Below are 19,966 nucleotides of genomic sequence, written 5' to 3'. Positions count from 1 at the left end.
AACTACTGGCTGCACAAGATGCGTCGGCCACCCAACAGACAAACCGACAAGTCCAACAACTGCCGCCGACCAGTGTACCCACGTTCCAGGAATTTAATGGCACAGAAGAGGAATGGTTCGAATACCTGAACAGTTCCCAGCACATTGTGATGTTCATCGAGTTCAAGATACTGTAAAGCTGCAATACTTTATTTCGACTGCGGGATCCCCAGTGTTCAGGTTAATACAAAAACTATTCCCAAATGCATCTCCCGACAAACTCGGTTATGACCAAGTAATCACTGCATTAATCAAGTACTATGACCAGCAAGTCCATGTATCTGCAGTCGGATATCAGTTCTTTTGCTTACAGATAAAGCCGGAACAGACGTACCATCAGTGGTACACAGATCTAACGGGCATGACTAGGAAGTATAAATTTAAGTGTAGTTGTGACAACTTTTACAGTGATTTAATGATAAGAGATGCTACAACATTCAATGTCCCATATAGTAGAATACGGGAACAGATCTTAAAATACTCTGATCCATCACTTCCCCAAGTATTGCAAATCTTAGAGCATTATGATTCGGGTGCCATAACGGCTGATAAGTTTGACCAGGCCCCGACTGATCGGGTTGAGTCGCCCCTTGTTCGTGACTGCCCCAAGCAGCCACAACAATGAGTGGTACACAGCCGTGCGGACAGTCATGTAGACAGGTAAACAGACCTGTGAACTTTGTGACATCTTGCCCTAGATGTTTTGATCACCATAAAGACAGGATTGCCCTTCATATATAGCAATGTGTTACATGTGTGGAAAAGAAGGGGGCCATGTCCAAGCAGCTTGTTTGCAAATGGCACAAACTGCCAATTTTGCTTGCTCTCAGAAAAAACAGGCTCACGCAAATGCAGTACACACTGTGTTTTCCAAACCTACAACAGATTCTGACAAATGTAAGATTAAGGTTGTACAACGATGTTGTAACAAACTATTTGTCTTATTTCGAATCGCTGGCCGTCATGTGAACATTTACTTAGACACAGGCGCCTCAGTAACTTTGCTTAATTGTGCCACGTACGAATAGTTAGGCTTATTACGCCTTCCTAAATCTAGCAAGCACCTCACTGCTTACAATGAACAGGAAATTACAGTGCTTGGACAGAGTAGCTTGCCTGCCAACTTACAAATCTCGCACGAGGACAGTGAATTTTACTGTGTTGAAATCAAGAGACAGTGAGAACATTTTCGATTTAGATACCTTTGACTTGTTTGGACTTAGCATCCACCAAAATGTACTTTCCATATCAGCTTTTGCACCAGAAGACAGTGTTGCTAGCTAGCTTAAAGAATTTCCTGAACTATTTTCAGAAGGAATTGGAAAAGCTAGTATGTTTGTAGCACATGTTACATTGAAAGACAATGTACAGCCTAAGTTTTTCTGAGCCCACCCCATTCCAATTGCTGAAAGAGACAAAGTAGCCGGTGACTTGAAACAATTACAAGACAATGGTGTAATTGCTCCCATTCAAGCTAGTCAATGCGCAAGTCCTCTCGTATCATTGCCTAAGACTTCTGGTCGCATTCACATTTGTGTTGACTTCAAGTCTACAGTCAACCCACAGACAGTGGTTGACACTTATCTGTTACCTCACCCTGAGGAACTCACGGACATGCTTGGTGCAGGACGTTAATTTTCTAAGATTTGCATGATGCCTACTTGCAAATTCCATTGGATGAAGCACGACAGAAAGTATTTGTCATAAATACACATGTTGGATTGTTCAAGTATTTGCATTTGCCCTTTGGCAGTTTTTCTGTACAGTCATTTTTCAAAGTTACTTGGAAAAGCTGACTGCTAAAGCGTCATTTTGTTCAAACTACCTTGATGTTATTGTTGTCTCAGGTTGTGCACCAGAGGAACACCTTGCCAATTTCTGTGCTCTGCTTCCATTGTTGTCAGAAGCAAGATTCAAATGTCATCTTGAAAAGTGCGGCTTTTTTTCAAATTGAACTACAGTACTTAGGTCATGTGATAAACAGTCAGGACATGCACCCCCTGCAATCTCATTTGCTTGCAATCTATGACTTGCCAGATCCTCACAATGTGTCTGAACTGGAGACAGTACTATGCAAGATGACGTACTACATTCGGTTCATACCTAATGCCACTCAGTTCGCAGCTCCATTGCATCGCTTGTGTCGCAAAAATGTGCCTTTTGTGTGGACTAAAGACTGTCACGACGGGTTTCAGAAACTCAAAAATGCTTTGCTTAGTGACAGATATTTAGTGTAAGCCAGTAGTTTTCCAAGCTGACACTTCTTCCTACGGAATTGGCACTATGCTTTCGCACAGAATTGGTTCACAAGACAGACCAATTGCTTTTGCCTCAAAGTTGTTGACTCAAACTCAGTGCAATTATTCTCAGACAGAAAAAGACACTCTCGCTGTTGTGTATGGTGTGCTAAAATTCCATCAGTATTTTTAGGGTCGCAAGTTCTATTTAGTGACAGATCACAAGCACTCCTTGTTTCATTTGTCAAAGACGGTTCCTACATGCAATGCTCAAAAATTGGAATGTTAGGCTTCGTTGCTTTCGCAGTATCAGTACGAAATTGTGTATACCTACAGCAAATCATGGCAATGCAGATGCCCTATCTCACCTTCTGATTGGCCCAGACTCTGATTCTGATGCATCTGCCGCATTTTGTTGCCAAATCAATGTGCAGGACTCTGAATTAGTGGAATCTTTTCCCTCACACTACAGAAAAGAACAGGCCATGGAAGCAGACCCAGACTTCAAGATTCTGTTGCACTACATTCGCACGTCTTGGCCTAGTTTATTGAACAATATCCATAACTCAGTTGTGTGCCAATATTTTACACATTGGCGTAAACTTTCGGTACAAGGTGTGATTCTAGTTCAAAATGACAGTGGACAATCATGTGTGCTTATTCCCAAAGTGTTGTAAAAGGATGTTTTGCGATTGTTCCACCAAGGACATTGGGGAATTGTTCACACTAAACAGTTAGGACGCCGGCACTGTACTTGGCACGGCATGGACCCCCACACTGAACAGATGAAATCACAGTGTCATGCATGCATGGAGAACCGATCCGCACCACCACAGACATTCTCAGCTTGGCCTAAGATGCAACTGCCATGGCAACGAGTGCACATTGCCTATGCAGGACCATTTTGGAACACTTGTTGGCTCATAGTGGTAGACTCTTTTAGAAAGTTCCCATTTGCGGTGCCTACGGCTTCTTCCACATCACATAGTATCATTCAAGTGTAGTCCTCCATATTTTGCATAGCAGGTTTGCATTTGTCATCTAACAAGTGCTCAGTTTCACCTGCAACTCAACATAGAATCTAAACACTTCATACGTACTTTCAAACAGCAGATGGCCAAGCTTCACTGCCCACACACAGGAACAGCTGGTGCAACTCTTTCTCGCCTCCTACCGCTCCCACCCAGGAGGCGGACTGTCTCCAGTGGAACTTCTGCATGACCGCCGTCATCGGCCACTGCCACACTTGCTACACCCACATCAGCATCTGGCATGGCCAATGGTCTGCAAGTATAACTTTGCGCCGTGCAATGTTGTTCTTTTCAGAGTTTATGGCAACCATAGGTGCTGGGAAAGAGGCGTGATCCAGGAACACATTGACTCTTATATGTATTTGACTGCAGGTCCTGATGGTTTGAAGCACTGCCACCACAACCAAATTCGTATGTGTCATTTGCCCTATGATCCTGCTTCTTTTCTTCCCCAAGATTCACTGCTTCACGGGACTGCACGGCCACATGCTAGTGCCACCAGGGCAATCCAGGAGGAGCAGATAGATGATGTGGCCTCGCCTCCACCATCCCCGCTTGCTAACCCCATAGGCCTGAATCTGCCATCTCCATCAACTTCAGCATTCAAGGACATGCCCTCAAGCCTGGACATGTGCCCTGGCAGCAGATTTCCATAGGACGTCCCTGTTACCTCGCAAGCCAGATGATGGGGTATGGTCGGGAGTATGCCATCCTACACAGTTACAGCTCGCTGCGTCCTGCCTCCCTCCCTGTTGTCGTTTGCAGCCTCACTACATGACACCAGTGCAGCATTTCAGTGGGGAGGAATTTGCTGGCATTCGTTGTCGCCAGCACTCCAATCAGCAAAGAGGCACCGGAGCAGGTGAGCCTTTCAGGAAAAAGACTAGAAACGCGCCACCAATGCCCTCTCGACCGCCAGTATTTAGATTGCTGCTGTGGAGCGTAAGGCCCAGTCAGCCATCCAGTGAGTCACCGAGTCACAGCCCAGTCGCTTGCAGTTGCAGACAGTAGCAGTATCAATCAGAGTCTCAGTCTCAGGCAGTACACAGCGACCAGAGTAGTGTGCATAGTGGGAAGTGTACTTCACCAGCAGTGAGGCTAACACGGACTATTGCAGAAGAGCTTGTACCACAACAACTAGCTTAAAGATAAGTAACTTCATATTCTTATGAATAAGAAACCCTATTAATACATGTGTGTTGTTGTCTTACAGAAAGAGGATACTGACCACCAAACAACATCCTCCACCTTGCTTCCCATGGTATAAGCCTACAGCAACAATGAGATGACGCAAAAGATAATAAATACTGTAGAATAGTACACCAGTGCTGCGTGTGTTTTCATTCTTAATGCAAAATGAACTTGCAATATTGTTTACAAAATGTTTAGAAATAAAGACCATCTTCTAAAACTGAAACAAAAATTCTACATATATCATCTCTCTCTCCCTAATGTACATTCCATAGAAAAACCATCAGATTTTAATTAAGTGAAGTAATAACCTGGCCACTGAAGTTGTAAATGGTTGCTTACTAGTCACAAACAAAATTATAGAAAGAGGATTTTCACTTTGTCTGGAGTTCAGAGATTTTTAGGAAGCTTTCAACTTGATTATAACAATATTACTACTAATATCCCTTGAGAACCAAGTCATTAATTCAGCCTGTCCTAGTATTTTGAAGAATGTGTACAGCAGCGCACAGCTTCCATTACACTTCAACAGTATAATGGGAAATTGAGGATTCAATTAGGATTCAGGAAAGAAGATTCAACACCGTCAAAACTATTTTTAGCAGCACTAGATGAAGTTTTCAGGCACCTAAAGTTGGAAAACCTCAACTACCTTCATTTTGATGATGACATTGTATTGTTTGTCTCTACTGCAGATAAATAACAACTGGAACAACTTAACAGACCAAGTCTGAAAGCAGGCCTGTAAATCAGTTACAGTAAGACTAGAATAATGTACAATTATGCACCAAAAACAAAAGAGTACACATTGACAATGAAGCAATAAAACCAGTTGATAAGTTTTTGTTTCTAGGACATCTGAAGACAGGATGCACTGCATAACAAATAAATATAAGTGTAGAAATGACATGGAGTGCTTTTGGAGATCTACACAGTTTTCGGAATGAAGTTTACATTGTGTCTGGAACACAGAGTTTATAATCAGTGCATATCACAAGTTTTCACTTACACTACTGAAGCGCAAACTGCTAAAAACATTCGAAATCTCAGGACTGCTCAGAACACAATCTGAAAGAAACATTTCCGGAATTACTGAGACAGAAAAGGGGCCCTTGAGGTCAGGGAACAAACTGAAACAGAAGACATAACTGATGTTGTTGCTGCAGTCTTCAGCCAAAAGACTGATTTGATGCAAGCATCAAAGCTAGTTTATCCTGGACAAGGCTCTTCTTCACTGCACAATTATTGCAGCCAATTATCAATGTAATAAAAATAAAATAAATGAGCACAGGACTTGTATCCAGGAGACTAGATGGTCAATGGGCCAAGAAAGTTCTTTGCTACATTCCAAGAAATAAAAAAAAGACCAGGACAATAACATAATGTACAGTGGGTAAATAGTATTAGGAAACCTGTAGGAACACAATGAATCCATATCACTGAACACCATTATGAGCGGCAACGTCTGGACGAATCCTTTATCCAGCAGCAGGTGTCAAATGACTGATGGAGCTGGTGGTGATTTATTTACATAAAATTATTAGGAATTACAGTAAAACACTTTGAATAATAAACCCTAATAACTTAAAAGGAAGACCAACCATGATTCATTTATGTTAACAAAATATTTGCTGCTGTCAGTTATCATTCAAATCTTATTGTTATGGATGTAGGTCACTTGTGCCAAATGGGATTGTTAGGTATATTTCAAGTCAACATTCAAAATTATCCAAGCTGTTGTGTATGATATGTCTAAATAATAACAGAGGTAAATCCTGTAATGTTCTTGATAGTTACGTAATGCACAAATTACACTGTCTTCCTCAAAAACACTTAAAGGTGTCATCAACCCGAAGGTTTGTTTGAACACCACAATGCCTTACTAGGCAATGTCCTATTGGAGATCATATGTTGTTGCCTTGCTCTGACCTTTGAACTGACTTCCCCAGCTAGTTATAGGGGACTGACAGTTTAATGTGCACTCTGAAACACAGTGCAATTTGGCATTCATATTGAGAGATGAAATAATAAGTGACAGATAAAAATCTTAAAACTGAGGATCAAACCCAAGACCTGGCACTTTAGCACTGAGCCACACTTTTTACTATTCTTTAAAACATTAATTGAGTAATGTTATGATACAACACGAGAATATTAAAAGCTGCCAAATGAGCACACTATTAAGTCACCACACAATGAAAACTGAGATCGTTCACCAGATAGTATGTTACTTAGGATATTAGATGAGAACGAAGGGCATTTGGGATTTAATGTCCTATCACTAACCAGACCACCAGAGACAAAGCCCAAGCTCTGTCACGAAAATGATGAGGAAAGAAATCCCCTGTATCCTTTTTAAAGGGACCATATAAGCATTTGCTTTAACTGGTTTAGGGAAACAGAGGAAACCTTAAAGTTGGACAGTTGGATGGGATTTGAAACCAGTTCCTCTTAAGTGCAAATCATATGTGTTACCGATTATTCCACATTGCTCATTTCAGTTAAATAAAGTAGCTAACAAACTTCACTATCAAAGACAATGTATAGAAGCAATAGAAACATTACTGCTATCTAAGAATGTAAAACAAAGAGGTATTATGTAAACACAGACTTGCTACTGGATTATTTGAAACACTATAAATTATAATTAACAAATCATTACAACTACTCAAAAAAGGAAGTAGTCTGATTGCTTTATTACACACACACATAGATATGATCCCATGGAGAAAGTTTCAGAGAGCTACACTGGTATATGACATTCAGCTGCAGATGAGACTTCATTTATTTATTTATCTCTGTTTGTTATGATGTTCAACCGAAGACTCAGATGAATTGCACAAGAATAAATAGCAAAAATGACAAGGAATAAAACTGCCTTCTTAAGTTTTACTCTTCTGTAGTAATAACAGAACTACAGTGCAACCTAACTTTCATGTTCCCAGCATTAATGTTTGCCCACAAATTCCAACATTTTATCATCCTCATCGAGTTTCCTATGATCACAATGTTAATTCAGTTCTCTTTTTGCATTAACTTGCTTATAATTATTCCACAATTTACATTTTATGAAACAATACTCTGGGAAGGGGGGACTGAAGTATTTTGCATACATTGACATAGCAAGGCATTGGCCATCAAGTAGTGCAAGCATTAAGCGTTCACTTTCTTGAGCCCAGGGCAATCTATTCAGTAAATGCAAATTAACATTTTGTGAATTAACATAAGTTGGAACAATTTGTCATGATAGTGTTGCTACCAAGCTCTACTCAGTTTGGTGGCCGATGGGAACAACTGTTTCATACAAATTGGAAGAAGGTGTGACTTATGACAAACATTCACTTGTTTTTGTCACTACTAAGCTTAGCTTTCAAATCTGTATGCAGCATAAAAAGTAATATACTGATAATATTGTAAAAATACTGTTTCAGTGTTAAATTAGTTCTGGGATTATGATCATTGTGTACAGGACATCCATTTCCCAGTATTTGTAACTAATAAAATAGTTTCATTTATGGTTCACATATGCACTACTAAACACATTGTAGTCTGCTTTGGCTGTACTAGCAAATCTGTCTCTACAGACCACAGCAAGTCAATTTTAACTGATACAGTTACTCCCGTCAACCACAGTGCCAAGAGTTATTAATCGTCTGTATCATGTAGCACTGTTGGTGCCATTGCATAGGTGATCCAAGAGTAGTGTTGTTAGCTGTTCCTTACAAGTAGAAATTTAATGTTTTCTGTCACAGCTTTAGGATGGAAAATATTACAAGAAAAAAGATGAAATATGCCAATTACTTGAAATATGTGCTGCTATAAGAAATTATAAAGAACTTCTTTTCGACAGCATGTGCTTCCAACAGCCCTGTGAATGACGTGGTGATGTATTACAAGGCACTGACAGTGACTAATATGCAGAACTGAGGATTTGTCTGCATCTAATGGGTGAATCAATGGGTTCAAGATGCAGTACAATGATATGTATAAAACAGTAAATGATTAAAGAAACAGTGCAAACATAGAAACTGTAAGTGAACGGCAGAGTTGTAGATCACAAGAAATTATAAAGTGGTGTAATCAACAGACATTTTAAACATAGCTGAAACTGATTTCTTTTTAGTGTCATTCAAAAGAAAACATTGACCTTCATATGTGAAGATTTCTATGAAGAGAAACACTGTTAAGTTCACCTTACAGTAAGGTTAGGCACGAACACTGACAGGTCTGAAAAAATTAAAGCTTTTGTGACTGGAAAAAAAGGAAACTATCTTGCTTTAAAAATGTAAAAACACTGCCCATGAACAATACTGCCAATAACAAATCATGGATGACACTGGACCTATACGAGAAGCAGGTGTATAGTCTTGATGCAAGAACGGGAACCTGTAACAAGAAAATTCTTATGTTTGTGGATTGTTGGTGCACCATATACTGTGCAGTTAAGAGTTCCTTACACAAAACTGCACAAGAAAACTGTAGGCCTTGGGTTTGGGTACTAACCCTGCTTTCAAAGCCACTGTGTAGTAGGCATTAAGTTCGATGGAAGCTAGAAAAATCCAGTCTACTTTAACATGTCTATTTCAGATTCTTTGCAGAATACTCCCAAGGCATGAACAGACATTAAGGAGTCCACTGTCACCAACTACTTCTGAAAAGCAGCAACATGCTGTCACTGTTGGAAAGTATAGCTGTTGAAGGTATGACTGACTTTCTTGTATACGAGAATGATGACAGTGAGGTACCTTCTACAACAGATGGAGATGCAGCAATGAAGATAGTAAAAAGTACATTTCTGCTGTAGCTGTAGTCTTCAAAGCTTTCCGCTGTGTTTAAGAACTGGGAAAACCATATTAAAAATTCACCAAAAAATTAAAATAATATATAATTTTGGACTTTTTATCAAAGTGTGAACTACTGTATCTATTTGTTCATTACATCACTTTTACATAAAAATTAAAGGTCACTGAACAAATAAAACAGATTATTAATGTTTTCTAATGTGTGTGCCAAAAAGGCTGAAGTGTGATACAGTACCACTGCCAATCTCTACATTTGTGTGCCACATTTAACATACTTTACAATAATTCACCCACTCTTTTTTGTAAAATCTAAAATGGCTAGATATGTTCCGGGTACTAGGTTCAGCTATCTACACCACTTTTCCCAATATTCTAGCAGGGAAAACTGTGCTAATCATAACACATTTTGGACAGACGTTTAACTACAACTGCACATTGTTGTAGTATGCATGAGTAAATATGTAAAATAATAAAAACGCCGCTTTAAGCTTTGCTAAATCAATGTGGCAGCTGCTCAGTATCTTACTATTTGTCTCTCTCCAAAACACATCATTTCTGGTGTGATTTACTATGTTAAAGTGTCAGGAAATATTATGTTGGTGGCTAAATATAGTATCACATTTAGAAAACCTTTATTAGGTAATAAAGAAGTATCTGTTGAGTATTATGGTGTACATTGTGTCCATATATTACACATAGACTACGAAAACACAAGGCCATGGGTGAATATGTAACATTTACTGCTTAAAAAGTTCTCTCCCAGTTTTACAATTTTTAAAGTACACTAAAATGTGTTAAATCAAGGTTTCACTGTAACTGCTGTTATCTCCAGCATTCATAAATAGTCTCATTCTTACAGGGTAGGAATAAGGGTGTATGCATAAAAATATCTACTTCCATGCCTTCAATGGAAACAGTTTTAAAAAATGAACACAAATAATTTTTGTTTAACCATTCCATCTACTACACAAACAAATTTCTGAATACACCTGGACAATAATTTTAAATGTATATTAAGATTAATGTAAAATGTGATCAAGAAAATGGTCAGCATGCAACCATATTTCCATTGTGACAATGTATTATATTAGTAAATCAACTTACAAGAACCACATCAAAGTGAGATATCGTGCATATGATTCATGCAACATACAAATAATCAGTGGAGGGGCAGACTGCTACTCACAATGTGAAGGAGTGCTGAGCCGCAGACAAAAAACAACGAAAAAGAATGCTAGTAATATTTCAGCTTTTGGACATGTTCTTCCTCAAAAGTAGAAAACTCACAAATATTCACACAAGCACAGCTCACACATACATGGCTACTGTTGTCTCTGTGCACAAAGGCCCAAATGCGACTATGCTGGACGTGACCAGCAATCAAAGTGGGAGTAAAGAAGAGGAATGGGAGTGGGAGTGGGTGGGATGGCAGGGTAGGGGTGGGGGGAGATGCTAGTGCTGTCTGTGGGAGTGTACATGGAAGTGGTAGAGAAATGATAGGGCTGTTAAGCGAAACACTGGGAGGCTGTGCTGAGGGAAGGTGTGTGTGTGTGTGTGTGTGTGTGTGTGTGTGTGTGTGTGTGTGTATATGTGAGTTGGGGGAGGGGGTGGGGGTTAGAGAGGACAAGGTAGGTGCATTGCTGGGATATAAGGCATGTGTAGTATGGTACTGCAGTAGGACCAGAGAAGAGGATACGCAGGTGGAGGACAGGGCATAGCGTAGACGAGTCTATGGGTACGAAGGATATGTTGAAGGAACAAGTCCCACCTGCAGAATTCAGAAAAGCTAGTGTTGGTGGGAGTTGGCACATGCTGTGAAGCAGTCATTAAAGTGAAGCACGTTCGGCAACTGGGTGAAACAGTTTTCTCTTGGCCTTAGTTTGGTAGTGGTCATTAGAGCAGACAAACAGTTTGTTATTTATTTTTCCCAAATAGAATGTGACACAGTGGTTGGCAGCTAAGCTAGATCACATGGTCACTTTCACAGGTGGGCCTGTTTTTGATGGGACAGGAGATGACTGTGACAGCGACACCGCATAGGTTGTGTGGGTGGTGGAATACCACTGTGGGAGGGGAGAGGAGGGTAGTGGGGAGGGTATTTCTTATTATAGGTAGTCAAAATCCTGAAGGAGAATGTGACTCAGTTGCTGCAGTCCTGGGTGGTAGAGAGCCAGAAGAGGAGCACTCCTTTGTGGCCGTACAGTGGGTATGTGGGGGCTGGTAGGTGACTGGTAAGACAAGACATGAGAGACAGCTGTTTCTGGATGAGGCTGGGTAGGTAATTTCGGTCTGTGAAGGCCTCAGTGAGACCCTTGATATATTTGGAGAAAGACTGTTCATCACTAAAAGATGTAACAACCACAGGTGGCTAGGATGTTTGGAAGACACTTCTTGGTGTGGAATGAGTGACAGCTATCAAAGTGGAGGTATTGTTGGTGGTTGGTAGGTTTGATGTGGACAGAGGTATAGATGTAGCTATCCTTGATGTGGTGGTTGACATTGAAGAAGGTGGCTTGTTGAGCTAGGTGAAGAAAATGGGAGAGATGGTGTTGAGGGCCTGGAACAATATGGACAGGCTGTATTAACCATAGGTACAGATCAAGAAGATGTCACCAACGAATCTCAACCAGGTGATAGTTTTGGGATTCTGGGTGGTTAAGAAGGATTCCTCTACATGACCCATGAATAGGTTAGCTTAGGATGGTGTTATGAGGATGCCTACTGCTGTACCCCTGAGTTGTTTGTAGCAGATGCGTTTAGAAGAGAAGTAATTCTGGGTGAGGATACAGTTTTGTCACCACCTCTTGGTCATAATTAATTAAGTTCCAATAAACTTTACAACAAATTTCAAACACACTGCATGTGTTGTGCTTTGTAATAATAATAAAACTTAGAAAAGTTCAGACTGTAACCATATGTACAAATTAATATGCGATGTGGACGTAAAGTGATTCATTTCATATCATTAGAGTCTAGTGTGCAAAATGATCCATGGGGCATGTAAGTAACTAACTAATTAACTAACTTACTCACTTCTTGAACTGTTACTCTTTGTTACTGCTTCCAAAAACTACAGAGAAACTTTAGTGATGAGTACAGACAAGTGGAGATAACATTTACTTACAGTTTTCTATTATCAGTACTTAATCTAGAAGCATTCCCACATTCAACATGTCATAAAAGAAGGACACCAAATCCTACATAATCCAAGTTTGAAATTGGTGATGCATTTTTCACATTATGTAGCTAGACAAGTCTTAAAACATTATGTGAAATATGTGTACCTGTGTGATCTTCGGAGGAAGGTCTTGCAGAACATCTTCTTTCATTCGGCGCAGAAGGAAAGGAAGAACCTGGCGATGCAGAGCTTCCATTGCTAAGGCTCCTACAAAGAATTAGTTCACAATCTTAATAACTTACATTTAACACTGACTTATATAAGTGATTTTTATTGACAGCTGGAAATAGAGAAAGGTTAAAAGCCTGAACATATGCTGTGTAACAATATTGGTGGATTCTGAAAATTGTAACTATCTCTACAAAAGTGACTGCAAGGAATCAACGAGTTAGTGATGGTAGTTTACTTGATCGTTTCTAGTAGTCAGTTAACTTAAAATAACACAGAACAAAACAGCAAAGTTCGTATAAAAATGTATCTCTGATCTTTGGTTAGTACCATTCAGTATGTTCATAGACAGTGATCAACAAGAAAGCAGAATTTCCATGAATTTAACTGGAATTATTATAGTAAGTAAGAATTCTAATGGAATATGAAGTAGTATTTTCTGATCATCCCAGTAATATCAGCGATTATATATGTAAGTTTAAAATCAAAGATGACATTCCATTTTTCTGTAAGCCATATCCAATACCAGTAAGTTTGAAAGAAGCAGTTAAGGAGGAAATTGACAAAATGATTGACAACAATATAATAGAATATAGTTCTAGCATCATTAATAACCCTTTAGTAGTGGTAAAAAAGGTTACAGGAGGTGTGCGATTAGTGCTAGACGCATGTACATTGAATAAGCATATAGAGACAGAACAAGACAGACCAATTAACATCGATGAATTATTATCCAAATTTGAAAAAGCAAGGTTTTTTAGCATGATGGACCTTACGGCGAGATATTGGCAAATAAGGCTACATCCTGAATCAAAGAAGTATACAGCGTTTCTGTTTGATGGTATATCGTTATCATTTCAATGTGTTACCGTTTGGACTAAATATCACAGTATCCGTATTGATATGTGCTCTGGATGAGGCATTAGGAAAAGATTTATTGAAGGATTTAATAATATATGTAGATGATATCCTCATAATCTCAGCTACCTGGGAAGAACATTGTCTAACCTTGAGTAAGACCGTGAAAAAATTTAAAGAAAAAGGTATTACAACGAAATTATCTAAATCGCACTGTGCGTAACAAGAGGGGTGCAGGGGATTGGACTGCATCCTTAGAGTACAAAAGCTATTAAATAATGTTCACCCCCCTAGAAACATAAGAGAGTTGAAGGGATTTACAGGAATGGATGGATACTACAGACGATATATACGAGGTCAAGGACTGAATGCCCCAAGAATTTCATATTTATTAAGAAAGAGAGTACCGTGGGTTTGGGATCAAGAGCCAAATGATGTGTTTGTAAATGTAAAAATAGCACTGGTAGAATCACCCATATTACATCATCCGAGTATGAGTGAGCCATTTAAAATTTCAACCGATGCATCTGATTATGGTATTGCAGTAGAACTTTTTCAAGGAAAGTGGGGTCTAGACAAAGTAAATCATAGATCCATAGCCTTTGCTAACCATAGTCTTAATAAACATGAATTAAACTACATGGCTACTGAAAAAGAACTATTGGCAATAGTATGGAGTATCCAAAAATTCCAAACACTAGTATGGGGGTCAGAAATCCATGTCTATACAGATTGTCAGGCTCTCTCTTTTTTTAATGAGTAGTTGGTTGTTACATAGTAGACTAATGCGATGGATGTTGTTCCTACAGTGATATGACATTAGGACACAGTATGTAAAAGGTTATGAGAATATTGTACCTGGCACTTTATCTAGACATGGAAGAGTTAGAATGTACGGAGGGATCTGGCATAATTTTTGCAATTTATTTTATGACAGTAGAATATCCGCACACCAGGGTACAAGAGGTGGCCCAAAGAATAACAGCAAGCATCCATCATGATCTCTATTTTACAGAAAAGTTTGCTAGGTGTATCAGGAATTCCTTACCTCCTAATCAAGCAGGAAAGTGGAAAATTATAGGGCATAATTTGTTTTGGAGAGACAGTGTAACATCTCAATGGCGCATTTGCATTCTAAAGTTAATGGAAGACGAAATTGTGTGGTACATTCATACAGGATATGGACACTTCAGAATGAAAAAGTGTACAGCTCATATGAATAAGTTCTATTATTTTAAGAAGCTAGGACATAAAGTAGCATCTTTAATTAGGACCTGTGAAATCTGTCAGAAGGTGAAAGTGAGTAACACTCATGTTAAGTACAAAATGTATCCAACTATTCCTAAATTGTTACATGATCTTACAGCAGCAGAATATTTTGGACCGGTTCCTAAAGGAAAGGAAGGAGTGTCACACATTTTGGTCATCATAGTGTGCTGGTCACAATATGTTGAGTTGTATCCTATTAAAAGAGCAAATACACAGACGGTTATACACTGTTTGCAACAGTACTTTCTGGAGATAGGAAAACCAAAACGATTTCTCACAGATAATGGACCACAATTTGTCAGTAACGAATTTAAAGAATTTCTAACTTGGGAAGATATTCGTCAAGTATTAATATCCAACTATAACCCATCCTCGAATCCATGTGAAAGAGTTATGAAAGAAACGGAAATATGCCGCACCTGCTGCCATGAAAAACATACTTTATGGGCAACGAAAAGACTTTGAACTTATTTTAAGTGAATTATCACATTTACCAACTGGATTAACACCTTTGGAAGTAATAGGCAAACCTTTTGTTGGAGAATCTCTCATTAAATGTTTTACTTGGCCTGGATAACTTACTGCCAATTACGAACTGAATCAGGAAATAGTTACTAGAAATTTAGTTGAAAAGTCACAACAAAGAGTGAGTAAGCATAATGAGAAAGCTGTAGAACCACAGTACAAGGTCAATGACCTAGTCCTTGTAAAATAGCATCTTCAGAGCTCTGCCCTGAAGAATGAGACACATAAGTTTTCCAAAAGTATGAAGGACCATACCGGGTTCAAATGGTAATCCATCCCAAGACATTATTTTTAGAGGATCCTACAAATGGGTCAGAAAAAAGGAAAGTACAACGTAAAGGATATAAAGTTGTATATCTCACAGGGACGTTAATGTTCTGTGTTACCGGGCAGAGTGGTGACCGTCAGTTATTTACGGTGTTTCTTCTGTAATAAAATTTTCCTGCACCAAATGCCCCAACTTCTATCATCCACCACTTACAGATTATTAGAGAAACATACCAGCGAGAAATTGACATTACGTCACCCAAAATTGCCCCTGGTATGTGACTGCGTCATCCTTCGCTGTTAAGAGGATTGTGCCCGCTAGGAATTTTGACTGCGTTGTCCTCTGTTGTTAGAGAGTTGTGCCCGCTAGGAACCATGATTGCATCTTCCTTGGTTATTCCAGGGATGCCCCTACCTGAACTCACGATTCGTCCAGGCTCGCCCAAACTTATCCTGACTTTACTAGGTGGCAACATGAGGTGATAATTGGTATGCATATTATCTCTGAAACAAGATAGATTAAATCTGCCTAGCCAGCCATTCTCTTCAGCGGTTTCGATTGTAAGGTCACCAGTGTCCGACGTGGTCTCCACGTATAGTTAGGTTTTATTTTTGCCTGAATTAGTGCTTGTAATTAATCTCTAGACCAGTTTCCTGTGCAAATCTGTGGGCAGAAGTCTGGGTGAAATCAATGTCCTTAAATTTGTATATTCTATTAATATGAATCATAATTACAATGATTCCAAAAATGGTTTTCTTGAAAGCTGCTTGGAAATCCTTTTTTTGTCACATAGTTCTAAGTAAGTAGGGAGAACCATACCTGGCACATAACTTTCAAAATAATTTCTGAATTTGTGAGAATACCATTCTCACGCTGAATGTAAGATAATTGAGTTAAAGTCATTGAAGCATATTTTTCTTAGTAAACTGAATGGAATATTATATTTGTGGAAAACATAATATTGTGTGACTAATTAAATGATTGTGATAATGGAATACATAATTTTATACTTGGTACAGAATATTTTATACCTTTTACGAGATGTGACATAGATGGGAGGGTTTGTTTCAATGTCGAAAGGGGGTGGGCAGCGTACATAAAAGCATGATTCCACTAACAGATAAATCATGACTAACAAAAACACACATCACACCTTTCAAATGACCCTCGCAAACAAGTATGCCTGATTCTTTGCCATTTGCCGTTTCCATAGGGTTGCTAATATTTTCCTCGGGGACCTCAAGGGTGAAGGTGGGAATGTCCGTTCTGTAGGAAACAATTTAACACCATACCTCCTCCGACTTCTCACTCAAGTAAGGGTTTCCTGTCTTTGGGGCTGTCTTCTTTCTCTTCTTCAATCTTAGCAACCACACCTACCTTTATACCTTTCTTACTTCTTGTTTGAGGACCTATCTATTTTTCCCTCTTTCCATATTCATCTACTTCTTTCGCTGAAGTCCTTCCTAGTTTCCGTGGTTTCCAATAACCTAAAACTTATCTTCAGATAAGAAGGCCGAGGAATCAGACTACACGAAAACATTTCTGCATACACACACAGAAATACGAATGCGCAAACAATGAAGTTACAGATTAAAAAGATGTAAGAACCGCCAAGGGTTGTAGGGGAAATGGATATGTGTACATCTGGAAAAAGGCACACTCCCCCCCCCCCCCCCCCCCCCTGTATATACATACAAAAGTCAGGATAGCAAACACTCTGATGAAGTGATGAGTCACAGAGTAGTGGGATTAGACCATTGTGTGTAGACACAGTATCTACTAAGAGTTGGTTAATACAGGTAGACATAGTATCTACCATGAGTTGAATAATATGTGTAGGCATAGTATCTACTAAGATTATAGAAGTTGAGAAGTGGAAGAGGACTCTATGGTATTAGAGGGGGTGCTAAGAAGTGAGAGTGAAGTGTAAAATATATTTTATTTTTACCAGGAAATATTTAATTATAGTGTACATAAAGATGTATACTAGGGCAATGTATCGTGAGAGAGACGAATCTGACCTACTGTGCATTGTATGTTTGTGTGTGCAGGTCTAAAAACAGTCACGAGCAAAATGTGGACGTGGCGGCCAACAAGTACCGGCTGTATGATCCATAAAGTTTCAGTGTATGTGTAAGAAGAGCCTGTGCTATACTTTGCTGGTTTAGTGACTGTGATGATTGTTAAGGACAGATGAAGAAATGAGATTAGACTTTCAAGTTAATTCATGTGTTGGACTTTCTAGAAGCAAGACATGTTCATATTTTCTGGTGGTTATTAAACCAACTCTGTCATAAATGTATCTTAATAGAGTCTAATGTTTGACAACTTGGTTGACTCGCAGGAGTTTGAATATTTATATGAGAAGTGGTGAATTTGTTTTTTGTGGAAGTTGAAATATACCATGACTGAACTAAATGTATTCTTCGAGTACCAAATTATTTCAAGAGTAGAGAGAGGATCTGATAAATTCCCTTAACCAGCTTTATTCTTCAGAGAAGACGTTTTTGGAGATCGACATGGCCAGCTATTCAGAGAAGAAGATCGGCTGTGCATACCAAGTAAGTCAACCTATGGGAGAGAGGTGGGAAGTTTGCAAACCAGCTCCACATCACTTCTTGTCATCTAAAGCGTTAGATGTTGAGTAGCAACATTTGTCACATCATCTGCAAATACTAAAATAACATTGAGTGCCCTACTGCAGTAAATGAAGATCGGCCCACCAATTTCATATCAATAAAGGCATTTGAGCAGGTAATGGAAGGAAAAAAGAACACTCAACAAATACAGCCCCAGGAAATTAAAATGAAGAATGATTTTGAATTTTGTACCTTTTTTTAAAATAATGTTGATGAGTTAAAGGATATGGTACTTGAAAACAATAACAGAGTAAACCAGAAGTTGGTTACGCTACTACGCGAGAGGGGGGAGGGTACACTAAAGTTTTGATTGATCCAATAACAGTCTCAATTTCTGTTACAATGAAAGACATATTACCTGCTTCTTGTTCCTTAGGTGAACTCTTTGGGTCACGGCTGGCCAGAATTGGCTTGCTGTAACGAGCTGTAAACTGCTTCTCTGTCCCAAGGAATCCTGGCATAAGGAAGTCAAACAAGGACCACAACTCCAAAACATTGTTCTGTATTGGTGTCCCTGACAGTATCAGTCTGTGATTTGCTACAAGCTGCTTGACTGCTTTGGATGCCTGTAGAGAAAGAGAACAAATAAGTTACAAAATGGAGAAACTTTCTTGGTACTTGTTCAGATTCCAGTTATCAGGTGGTGACTCAGCCTTTAGTGGTTCTTAAAACTGTGGATACTGCCCCCCCCCCTCCCTCCCCCCATCCAAATCGTATGATTTGTAAGGAATTCATGAAGAGCTACATTTATATTGAATTACATTTTTTAAAATTTTTACGTAATAATTAATTACACTGTATAGGGTTTTTCTGTTAGACTTGCAAAAAACTAAAATTTTATTAAAAGCCTCAGTAATACAAAAACTGAATTACTCTTAATCATTTATATGAAAAATAAGACTTAACTACTGACAATGCTAATTCTATAGTCATTTAATAATTCAAGTCTTCAGTTTCTGTCCTGTAGCAGGCATTAACATTCACACACTGTTCTCTATTGTACTGTTGAGAGAATAACAAAAGATGACTTCTATTTTTGAAAAACACATATAACCTGTTTATTCACAAAGATGAACATTTGTGGCAGGTTAAAACTACTTGCCAGGTGTACAATGACACAAAAATTCATCCATCTTGAGTTAGTGCTTCATCACTGATCCAGTCAAGCACGCAACATGCGCTAAATGAAGTTGTCAATCAGCTTTCCAGCTAATCTGAGAGTTCAAAGAGAAAATTAAGGAAAAGATTTCATGTTTAAGTCTTAATCTACACAGTGTTCCAAGCAGCTGTAAATATTCAACTCAGTGAACACAACAAAAAAAGCAGTTATGAAATTTCCGCTTTGTGATATGGCTGTGATTAAGTCAATCCTTCTGCAATGTCCTTTTCCCTACAAATGGTTATACTGCCTGATTAACTGGAGAACCTATGTGGAGACTGGACATGCAGCAGAGGTAATCAGAGGTCAGTGTATAAAACACCTTCCTGTGCTCTTGTAGGTAAAAAAAGAGGGTTTCAGGTGGACACTCAAGTTCAAAACATGGATTTAATCTGCTACAAATATTCGGTGTTGAAATACTATGTTTCCTATTCGGTGTTGAAATACTATGTTTTCTTCATTTTTTCCTTTGTGAATCTGACATGTTGTGCACACCTCCATAGTACACTAGTGCCACCATTAGACACTCAGGAGTTATTCCACCAATCCTAGCTAAGACTTTATTTTTTATTATCTATATCCACAGTACGAATGCTAAAATA

The 19,966-nt window shown here is 38.9% G+C and overlaps 1 protein-coding gene across 1 annotated transcript in view; it reads right to left on the bottom strand.

Annotated features, from left to right (window-relative positions):
* LOC126457585 (TATA-binding protein-associated factor 172) overlaps positions 1–19,966 on the bottom strand; it is a 291,210-nt gene that overhangs the window by 78,053 nt on the left and 193,191 nt on the right. The window contains exons 28-29 of the mRNA XM_050094016.1: positions 18,564–18,771; positions 12,585–12,685 (exon numbers count right to left, since the gene is read on the bottom strand). Coding sequence (XP_049949973.1) covers positions 12,585–12,685; positions 18,564–18,771 — 309 coding nt within the window. The remainder of the gene's footprint in view (positions 1–12,584; positions 12,686–18,563; positions 18,772–19,966) is intronic.

This window comes from Schistocerca serialis, chromosome 2 (genome assembly GCF_023864345.2).
Source record: "Schistocerca serialis cubense isolate TAMUIC-IGC-003099 chromosome 2, iqSchSeri2.2, whole genome shotgun sequence".
NCBI classification, from domain to species: domain Eukaryota; kingdom Metazoa; phylum Arthropoda; class Insecta; order Orthoptera; family Acrididae; genus Schistocerca; species Schistocerca serialis.
The sequence above is the reverse complement of the archived record's forward strand: the minus strand, read 5'-3'. Positions and strand labels throughout refer to the sequence as shown.